The sequence below is a fragment of the Plecotus auritus genome (assembly GCF_963455305.1).
Source record: "Plecotus auritus genome assembly, chromosome: 1".
In the NCBI taxonomy this organism is placed as follows: domain Eukaryota; kingdom Metazoa; phylum Chordata; class Mammalia; order Chiroptera; family Vespertilionidae; genus Plecotus; species Plecotus auritus.
In genome coordinates this window covers 247,832,230-247,842,810 of record NC_137770.1, presented here as the reverse complement: position 1 = coordinate 247,842,810, position 10,581 = coordinate 247,832,230, and the positions used below count along the sequence as shown (strand labels likewise).

Genomic DNA, 10,581 nt, shown 5'->3' with positions numbered 1-10,581 from the left:
ATCGATGTCTCTCCCTCTCTCTCCCACTCTCTCTAAAATCAATGAAAAATGTCCTGGGTGAGGATTAAAAAGTTACCAGCAATGCAAAGCAGCAGCAAGTACGGCCCGCGGGGGGGTGGGGAGGTGGCTCGATCCCAGCTGCCAGCCGCCACCCGCAGTCTCCCTGCTCCCGGTGGGAGGCCCTCCAGCTGTGCCACTGACCGTTCACCTTCGGGGCCACAGAGCCCAGCTCCCACTTCCCTCCCGGCCAGCTCCAAACTCTGCCTCTGGGACCCAGGCCCCCGTCTCCCCAAGCCCGACACCATCTTCGCCTGCTCCCCCCACCCCCATCCCGTGTCCATCAGCATCGCGTGGGCTCCACCCGCCCATCTCAGCCCCCCTTCCAGCAGGCGAATGCAGGGGGAGCAGAGGGTTAGTGGGGGCCCGATGCTGAGCGGCTGGGCGGTGGGCCTGGGGCGCACCTGCTCTGGGAAGAGGTCCCGGCAGAGCCCAAGCCGGCGGGAGGCGGCCGACCGTCCTCTTCAGGGGTCAGGAGCCCGGCCCGCCTGGTCCCTGAGCGGCTGCCCACCCCGTGGAGAGCGTGGGGAGGGTGGAGGGCTCCAGGTGTTGGGCTGGGGGTGGCAGAGGGGTTCATGTCCTGAGCTTCCTGGTGCCACTGGCAGTCACATTTGCCCTGCCAGCTCCCCCACTCCAACCTCCAGGCTCCCGGCTGAGCTGGGCCTGCAGGGCCTGCACCACCAACGCACCATTTCTGTCCGAACTCCCACCCTCCAGCGCCTGCTCCGCGCCACCTCTCCCCCCTCCTCCCGCCATCTTATCCAGCCCCGTGGCAGCAGCTCCTCCCAGGCCTGGCAGCCCCTGCGGCTGGCGCCTCTGCCCGGCAGGCTGGCTCCCCGCGCCCCTGGGTCCCTGCACGCACACGTCCTGGGCATCTGACCGCGTAGCCGTTCCCGATGCTGCAGACACGGGGAGCAGAGGTAGGGGCTCCTGCCTCTGGGGCTGGGGAGCACGGGGGTGCTGGGACAACGCGTCCCCCAAGGTCACATACTGAAGCCCTGACCCCCGTGCACTGACCGCCGACACTCCATCTACAGGCGGGCGGAGAAGCAGACGTCCGTCCACACAGCGGAGGGTTATTCAGCCTTAAAAAGGAAGGGAACCCGCCCGCCGGCGGGGCTCAGAGGTTGAGTGTTGACCTATGAACCAGGAGATCATGGTTCAACTCCCCACACGCCCGGGTTGCGGGCTGGATCCCCAGGGGGAGCGGATCAGTGATCCTCTCCCATCATCGATGTTTCCGTGTCTCTCTCCCCTGTCCTCTCTGAAATCAATCAAAATATATTTAAGGGGGGAAGAAGGAAGGACGTCCTTCCATAGGCTCCAAGCATGTCAAACTCAAAGGCCAACGCGGGCCCAATAAACCAGGTGTACGTGGATGTGGGCCGCAAAAAAACAAAAGCTTCAATTTTCATAGAAACGTAGGTTTATCTCGATAGAGACATACTGAATTCAGAGGGCTGAAATAAATGAGGCATCGTTCACATAAAATAGAACATTTTAATAAAAATTAATGTTTTTTCTTGAACACGAACTTAACCAGACACTGAATAACTGCACAAATTAAGCATCATAAGCCCTAACCTGTTTGGCTCAGTGGATAGAGCGTCGGCCTGCGGACTGAAGGGTCCCGGGTTCGATTCCGGTCAAGGGCATGGACCTTGGTTGCAGGCACATGCCCTGTGGGAGTGTGCAGGAGGCAGCTGATCGATGTTTCTAACTCTCTGTCCCTCTCCCTTCCTCTCTGTAAAAAAAATCAATAAAATATATTTTTAAAAAAGCATCACAAAAATAAACCTATTTTTCTTGTTCTCCGAAAGCAAAACATTTCATGTAGCGCACACCAAACAAGTCAGTACAAGTCTAACGATGTGGCCATGGGCTGCTAAAATACTCGCTGAGAGTATTAGTGGAGAGAAACGGTGCACCTGCGTGTAAGGCGCGTAAGGGAAATGAATGCATCACGATGATAGTCATCAGTCATTGGCGAACGTCGTAGTTCGTTATTAATAATAACTAGAGGCCTGGTGCACAGATTCGTGCATGGGTTGGGTCCCTCAGGGTGGCCTGTCCCCAGCCTCGCAGCCCTGCAGCCCAGCCTGGCACCCTGCCTTGGCCTGGCACCGCCCCCTCACCTGCTCCACCATGCCACCTGCGGGAGGATCTATTGGGCCACGCCCCCCACCGCACCTCAGTGCCTGAGAGCCGGAGGCCAGCCCCGCCCCCCACCTCCTCCGCTGGTCACAGTCTGCAGGCGATCAGCAGGGACATTGGGCTGCCTGCTCACCTCCACCATCCTGCTCTCGTCGGGGCCCATCGGGCAGGCAGCATCTCCAGTGCCCGCCATGTTCTGTGCTGCCCCCTGTGGCCAGCGCACGTCATAGCAAGTGGTCAAACAATTTGCCTGAGGGGACAATTTGCATATTAGGCTTTTATTATATAGGATTATGTCTAACAGGATAGTGTAAAAATTAAGTTACAAAATTTTTTTTTTTTTAATATATTTTATTGATTTTTTACAGAGAGGAAGGGAGAGGGATAGAGAGTTAGAAACATCGATGAGAGAGAAACATCGATCAGCTGCCTCCTGCACACCCCCTACTGGGGATGTGCCCGCAACCAAGGTACATGCCCTTGACTGGACCCGAACCTGGGACGCCCCAGTCCGCAGGCCGACGCTCTATCCACTGAGCCAGACCAGTTAGGGCAAGTTACAAAATTTTTATTAAAACGTTTCTTACATACCGTTATATTGGCTGGGCCACAGAAATATTCGTTGTGGGTCGCATTTGGCCCGCAGGCCGCGAGTTCGACGTGCTTGGCCGTGGATGAACCGTGAGGACCCTGTGAAGTGAAATAAGTCAGACACAGAGACAAACACTGTGGCCCCACTCCCATGAGATAGTAGGGGAGTCAGATTCAGAGACAGGAAGCGGATGGTGGGTGCCAGGGCTGGGGGAGGTGGGGGGGGTGGGGAGTTTAATGGGTCATGGAGCCTGGACTCTGGGGGGCAGCAAGTGGAGGGCAGTGAGATGACTGAGAGCCCAGGCCTGGGCAGCATGGGCCAGGGTCAGTGGGACTGTGGACCAGGGGTGGTGGGCAGCGTGGACTAGGGGTGGTGGGCAGCATGGACTAGGGGTGGTGGGCAGCGTGGACTAGGGGTGGTGGGCAGCATGGACTAGGGGTGGTGGGCAGCGTGGACTAGGGGTGGTGGGCAGCGTGGACTAGGGGTGGTGGGCAGCGTGGACTAGGGCCGGTGGGCGGCGCGGACCAGAGGCCATGAGCAGCATGGACTAGGGCCGTGGGCAGTGTGGACTAGGGCCGTGGGCAGCGTGGACTAGGGGCGGTAGGACTGTGGACCGGGGCCGTGGGCAGCACGGACCAGGGGCCGTGGGCAGCGTGGACTAGGGTGGTGGGCAGCGTGGGCAGTGTGGACCAGGGCCGTGGGCAGCGTGGGCGTGGGGACCTGGGCGGTGGGCGGGAGTGGCTGGTTCTGTGGCTCCCTGGGCTCTGGGATGGAGAGGGGGATCCCTAGGGCGGTGGTGGGCCTGGCCTGAGCCCGGCTTGGAGGGGGACATGTGCGGACAGAGCTGAGGTTTGTGGGGGGAGGTTGAAATCAGGTCAGTTTTGGGCTCGCTGACTTTGGAGGTCACTTCTCCGAGTGGAGCTACGTGGCCAGGGGAGAGCGGGCCCTGAGGACCTGGAGCCCCGGGGCTGGACGAGGCCACAGGATGGGGCGGAGTGGAGAGGCTGAGGACAGGGTCCTGGGGAGGACACAGGGGTGCGGGGCAAAGGACTGTCCAGCAGCGCCCGCAGGGGGCAACGATGGGGCGGGGAGGAAGCCTAGAGGCCGCTGGTGGCTGCGTGGGGAGGGCTGGCCCCTGGGCGCGGTAGGCGGGGCGGGGCAGGGGCGCAGGAGTGGCCAAGAGAGAAAGGGAGGGAAGGGACAGCAGGCAGAGGCGCTGGGGTGGGGGCGAGGGGTTCAGGAGGTCTGTGTTGTTCCAAGGGGATGAGAGCTGGGGAGGGGGTCCCCCATACTCAGGACCCGGCAGCCCCGAGGGCCCTGAGATTCGGCCGGACTGGCTGCGTGGTCCCCTGAGCAGGGGCGCGCAGGTGCAGGGAGGACTGGGGGGGTGGGTCCGCTGGGCCTCGGGATGAGGGGATGAGACGAGCTGGGAGGGGTTGGGGGCGGAGGGGGGGCGGGAGAAGGTGCGCGAGGGTCCAGCTGCCAGAGCCGCTTGCGGGTAGCTGCTGCCCTCGCTCTCGGGGGCGCGGGCGCGTGTGGGGGGGCGAGGGCGACAGGAGCGGCCAGCAGCTGGGGAGCCGGGGCTCGGGACAAAAAAGCGGAAACCACGGCCCTTCCCCGGCCCCGCTGGGCCTCCCGCGTTTCTGGGTGCCCCCAGGCCGGGCCGCAGCAAGACCTGGCCCCCTCTCAGCCGCGGCCGCCCCTTGGGCAGGAGCAGAGTGGAGGCCACGGCCGCGGACGTCCTCACCCCCCGGCGCTGCCCACCCCGGCGCAGCGGGACGGGGACCTGGGCGCCTTCTCCGGGTCGCGGCTTCGGCGCCCTGCTGGGCTTGGTAGCGACCAGTGGACGCCAAGTGGTCCCCCGAACTCCCAGGCCAGACCGTCTCCCCGAACGGGCAGGCCCGGCGGGGACCTGAGACGCGCTCATCGGCTTTCTCTTTACGCCAAGGACTTCGTGTTCAAGGGGAGCAAAGGGCACAGAGACCCCAGGACCCCTCCCTCCAAGGTCACACAGTTGGGGGGCCGCCAGGTTGGGGAGGGGCAGGGGAGTGGCAAAGAGGTGTCGGCACCGGGAGGTGGAAAGACGGTCCGACGGGTCGGGGCCAGGCCGTGGAGTCAGGACTGCTCCTGGACCGGACCTCCCTGGACAGCCACCCGGTTGGCCCCCACCAGCCGGGGTCCTCCCTCGGGGTCGGCCCAGGGACACCACGGCCCGGAACTGCCAGGCTCCGGCCACAGATTTCCCGCCGCCTCCGCTCTGCTCCTTTGGGCGATGGCTCTGACTGTCCCTCCCAGACGCCGCCTCCTCCAGGCAGCCCTCCTTACTTCACCCGGTGGACCAGCCGGAGCTCCAGGCTCAGCCCGGGCCGGGGTTGGGCACCCGGAATCCCTGAGCCACTCTGGTCCCTTTAAATCGCAGTTCCTTCGGCCTCCGGTTTCCATGACGACGACTTCGGAGCGGGGGGGGGGGGAGGGGGGGCCGGGAGCGGGGATCCCGGGCGGGGTCTGGGAGCGCATGCGTGGTGCGCGCCGAACGCAACGCGTCTCCCCCAGTCCCCCGCGCTGCGTTCACGGGGTCCCCGACCGCGGTAAGGGCGGGGGCCGTGGGGCGGGGTGGGGTGTCTGAGGGAGGGAGGTTCGGGGCTAGTGTTCGCAGGCTGAGGTCGGGGTGATGGGTCGCGGCCGGGGGGCGCGAGGTGGGGGTTCGCGGGACGGGGGGCTCGCGGGTCCTGGGAGGGGCGGGGGTCGCAGCGGAGCGGGGGCGAGGCGGGCGCACGGATCCTCCTGCGCGTTGCAGGGCCGCCGCCCCCTCCGCTCGGCCATGGCGCCCCCGTCACCGTGCCGTCCCCCGAGGCCGCTGCTGCTGCTGCTGCTGCTGAGCGTGGCGCTGCTGGGCGCCCAGGCCCGCGCCGAGCCCACCGGGAGCGCCGTCCCCGCGCAGAGTAGGTGCCGCCGGGGCCGTCTCCGTCCCGGTCCCAGTCGTGCCCCGTCCGGGTCCTGCGTGCGGGAGGCCGCGCCTCGCTTTGTTCCCGGCGTCCCCGTGCCCCGCCCGCAGCCCGCCTCCCGCCTCCCTGGCCGCCCCTTCGGTGGGGGGTGGGGGGCGGAGGCCAGCTGCTCGGGGATTGAGCAAGGGCCCCCCCCCCCCGCTGACCCGCACCCCCCGCAGGCCGCCCGTGCGTGGACTGCCACGCGTTCGAGTTCATGCAGCGCGCCCTGCAGGACCTGCGGAAGACGGCCTACAGCCTGGACGCACGGGTGAGGGGTCTCCCTGCCCCGCTCAGGGCACAGCGCCCTCATCCGGCTCCAGTCATCCCCGGGGCACAGGGGTCCCTGCCCCCCTCCCCCCCCCCCCAGCCCAGCCTTCCCCTTGCGGGTAGAGAGGAAACGGGGGGGCGGGGGGGAGCGCTGTGCTGGGTACGGTGGGATGTGGGTGTGCAGAGCCCCCAGGCAGGACGGGGCAGGGCAAACCTGCAGGGGGAGTGGGGAGGGCGGGAGGCCTTCAGGAGAGGGAGTGGGCCCGCAGCAGAGGGTCCCTGCAGTAAGTGGGGTGCAGGCCGTCAGAGGGACTCAGAGAGGAACTGCCAGTGGGTTTGGGAGGAGCCAGGAGGTGGCGCACCCCTGGGGCTGGGGGGGGGGGGTGACACACACCCTGACGGTCCCTGCTGCTTTTCAGACGGAGACCCTCCTGCTGCAGGCGGAGCGCCGGGCCCTGTGCGCCTGCTGGCCCGCGGGGCGCTGAGGACCCTCCCGCGCTGCCCCTCGTCAATAAACACCCAGCCCAGCTGCCCGCGTCCTGTCTCCCTGCTCCGGCCGCCGAGCCCGCCTGCGCCGTCCCCAGCAGGCCCTGCGTGGGCCTCTCTCTGGGCCTTGATTTGCCAGCTTTCCATGTGGGTCGAGGCTCTCCGGGCACTGTCCCATGACGTGCCAGTGCTGAGCGGGGACATGCACGTCCGGCCACTTGGGTGGCTCTGCACCCACTCAGCGAGTCCCCCTCCGGGCACCGCTTCCTGCCCGCCTGCCTGTGTTGGGGTCGGAGCAGCTGCCCCAGCCCGGTGCCAGGCAGAGCCCGTGTGGCCAAGGAGCCCTGGGACCTCCCACAGCCTCCCCCCGCCTGCTGGTCCCTTCAACAGCCCCAGTTCAGCCCCCCGGGCACCGGGCCTGAGGCGGGCATCACACCCCTGCAGCCGGCCCGCTCACGTCCGCACACCCGTACTTCGTGCCAGGCAGGGGGTCTCCAGGGGCAGCCAGTGACCCTCTTCATTTTATTTTATTTATTTATTTTTTAAAATATATTTTATTGATATTTTACAGAGAGGAAGGAAGAGGGATAGATAGTCAGAAACATCGATGAGAGAGAAACATCGATCAGCTGCCTCCTGCACGCCCCCCACTGGGGATGTGCCCACAACCAAGGTACATGCCCTTGACCGGAATCGAACCTGGGACCCTTCAGTCCGCAGGCCGACGCTCTATCCACTGAGCCACACCGGTTTTGGCAGACCCTCTTCATGTTAAAGTCTTTATCATGAAAGCGATGCTTTATGGCACCCAGGCACACAGTAGGGTGCTGATGGGGGCGGCCACTGTGGCCCCCCCCCCCCCCGCCGAGCTGGGGCTTCGGGTCCCTGGTTGTGGCCCCTCAGCAGGGCCTGCGTGCTGCTGTCGCTGCTGTCCGGCAGGGAGAGCGGACGTCCTGGTCGGCTGTCGGGGGACAGCCCGCTTTCGCCCACAAGTCCCCGCCTGTCGGCCTCCAGAAGTCACCCCAAGGACCTGCCCTGCCCTGCCCTCCCCTCCCCACCCCCATGGCCTCCCCTCACCCTGTGGCCTCCCACCCGGAACCTGTCCTGTTGTCAGAGCTTTGTGCCTGGAAGCGCTTTGGCACCGGAGCGAAGAAACCAGAGTCCCACCTGGGCTGTGACGCCGTGGCACTGAGCCTGGCGGCCCCTGCGTGGCCCTCGGGCCCGGCACGAGCGGTGTGGTGTAGGGACCGGGATGCCCCTGTCCTGGGCCCCAGAGAGGAGCAGAGGGCAGCGAGGCAGGTGCTCACGTCCGACTGGCTGGCCTCATCGCGCGCCGTTGCTGGCGCGGGCGAGGGACGTGGCCTGTGACCGGCGTGGCAGCCGACGGGGCAGCTGCACTGCGGCCCCAGGAATCGGCTGGTGCAGAACCGAAGTGCTGCAGGGACGAGCGCTTTTCAGAAGGAGCGTGTCCCTGGCACATTTTCTGGTTTCGTCTGAACTGGAACTCAGCTGGGCACCCTGTGATGGGGCAGCCACGAGCCCCCGGACGCGTTGGGGCTGCTGTTGATGGGGGGTGGGCAGAGGGTGCCTGTCACGGGGGTGAGTCCCGGAGCCTGGCGGGGTGTCCCTTGGGAGGCAGCAGGGGCCCCCCAGCTGCAGGGCAGGAGGGTGTCGGGGCGTGGGGAGGTCGTGCTGGGAGGGCCCCTCGGGAGCCGTGGGGGTTGGAGCAAGCAGGGGCGCCACGTGGCATCGGAACAGGACGCAGGGAGAGGAGGGACCCGGGTGGCCAGGACGGAATCGCCACGAGGGTGAGGCCGTGAGGAGCTGGCCAGGCTGGCGGCGGCAGGAGAAGCGCTTGTGCTCGGAAGGAGCCATCGGCCCGGCCGGCGCGGCTCAGGGGCTGAGCATCGACCTGGGAAACAGGAGGCCACGGTTCGCTTCCCGGTCAGGGCACAGGCCCGGTGTGGGGCGCCCAGGAGGCAGCCGGTCCGTGATTCTCATCATGGATGTTTCTAGCTCCTCCTCTCTAAAATCAATAAAAAAAATGTTTTTAAAGAAGGAGCCATTGGGGTTGGCCACGTGGTTGGTTTGAGAGGAAGGAAGGAGGGGGGGAGGGGAGGGGGATGGATTTGGGAGGAGGAGGGGAGGTTGGGATGGATTTGCTGGCTGAGCTGGGAAGGGGCTGGAGGGAGAAGGGTGGACAGCGCTGGCTGAGAGCCCTGAGTGGACAGAGAAGGGACCCCAGAGGAGCCAGGCAGCCAGGAGGCGGGGCGAGGCTTGTCACCGCTGGCCCTCGGGAGTAGGGGTGAGGTGGGGAGGCCCGGGGGGGGGTTTGTAGGGGCAGTAGTGCCGTGTCAGCAAAGAGCTTGGCCGGCTGTGGGCAAGGGCAGCGTGCCCAGGTCTGCCCTGAGCCGGGGTCTCCCCGACTGCCCCTTCTCAGCTCGGCCGGGCAGAGCCGGGAGTGCGAGTCCTCAGGGCGGTGCTGGGCTTCCTGGGCCCGATGCCCACGTTCTGTGCTTTATCCCACCCTCACGTCCTCCAGCCGCCGGGCCCCCGCCCCCCTCCCCCCTCCGCCAGCTGGGCACCCCTGTGTGGGAACCACTGTGTCCGGGGTCCCACCATCTCCCCTGCACGTGTTCAGGTAGCTTCAGCCCCTCGGCCACCTTCCCCTTCGCTGTTCCCCGAGGGCGGCTGGAGGGTACCTCTGCTCCAGTGGGCACGGTCAGTCCAGTTGGCCGAGGTGGTGGGGACGGCGCCAGGGTCAGCACCCTCGGCACTTGGGTTCTGGCTGGGAAAGAATTCGGAGCCAAGAGCTACACGGGGGGAGAACATTCATTGGGTAAATGGCAGAGGGAGGAAAAGTAATTCCTAGAAAAAATGGGCTTAGGAAGCAAGTCATGGAGGCAAAGGAAGGGCCCTGGAGCTTGGGGGTGAGGAAGACGATGGTAACATGCCTGGGGCAGGGAGGGGAAGGGGAGGGAAAGGCAGGGTGCTCTGGGGAGGGGAGAGCGCCTGGGCCCTCCGTCCTAAGGGGTCCAGGGTGGAGGTTTTAGGGGGGGCCCCAGGGGAAGATTTTTTTTTTTTAATTCTTTGTTTTGTTAATCCTCACCTGAGGATATTTTTCCCATTGATTTTTATTTTATTATTTTTTAAAATATATTTTATTGATATTTCACAGAGAGGAAGGGAGAGGGATAGAGAGCTAGAAACATCGATGAGAAACATCGATCAGCTGCCTCCTGCACACCTCCCACTGGGGATGTGCCCGCAACCAAGGTCCATGCCCTTGACCGGAATCAAACCCGGGACCCTTCAGTCCGCAGGCCGACGCTCTGTCCACTGAGCCAAACCGGTTTCGGCTCCCATTGATTTTTATTTTTTAAAAAATAAACTTTTACTGATTTCAGAGAGGAAGGGAGCGGGAGAGATAGAAACATCCATGATGAGAGGGAATCATTGATCGGCTGCCTCCTGCACGCCTCCCACTGGGGATCGAGCCTGCAACCCGGGCCTGTGCCCCTGACTGGAATCGAACCCGTGACTCTTCAGTCTGCAGGCCTATCCACTGAGACAAACCAGCTAGGGCTCTATCGATTTTTAGAGGGAGTGGGAGGGAAGCGGAGAAACAGAGAAACATCCGTGTGAGAGAGACACAACTGTTTGCTCCTAGCCACTGAGCCAAACCCACTAGGGCCTGGGGCCCGGGGATCTGAAGAGCAGGCTCAGTGGCGTGTCCGTCCAGGCGCGGTCTCCCTGATGGACTGGCGGCACGGGCAGGGGGTCATTCATGCCGCTGGTCCTGAGGCAGCTGTCAGCCCGGGGCTGGTTTTGTTGCTTCTCTGGGTCTGGAGTTGAACTACAACTTGAGGCCTAGAGGGGGTCTCAGGGAGGAAAGGTCAGGGGGTCCAGGATCTGGGAGGGGAGGAAAAGTCACCCCCGGGGGGGGGGAGGCCCCACTCCTTGCCCTGCTCCTGGCTAACACTGGCCTCCAGCACACTGGGCAGAGCAGGTGGCTGGCAGAGCTTCCTCCCGCAGCCC

At 64.6% G+C, this 10,581-nt stretch overlaps 1 protein-coding gene and 1 long non-coding RNA gene across 2 annotated transcripts; one reads left to right on the top strand and one right to left on the bottom strand.

The window, feature by feature from the left end:
• Positions 1–1,539: 1,539 nt before the first annotated feature.
• LOC308238650 lies at positions 1,540–5,261 on the bottom strand. Its single transcript, XR_013959595.1, has 4 exons — positions 5,129–5,261; positions 2,803–2,901; positions 2,345–2,461; positions 1,540–1,801 (listed from the first exon to the last, which is right to left on the bottom strand). It is a non-coding gene; the product is annotated as an uncharacterized lncRNA (long non-coding RNA).
• A 39-nt stretch (positions 5,262–5,300) lies between these two features.
• NICOL1 (NELL2 interacting cell ontogeny regulator 1) lies at positions 5,301–6,590 on the top strand. The gene is made up of 4 exons (XM_080672860.1): positions 5,301–5,391; positions 5,601–5,745; positions 5,970–6,058; positions 6,477–6,590. The coding sequence occupies exons 2-4, from the start codon at positions 5,625–5,627 to the stop codon at positions 6,540–6,542; spliced, it is 276 nt and encodes a 91-aa protein (XP_080528986.1). The 5' UTR covers positions 5,301–5,391; positions 5,601–5,624; the 3' UTR covers positions 6,543–6,590.
• Positions 6,591–10,581: the final 3,991 nt, after the last annotated feature.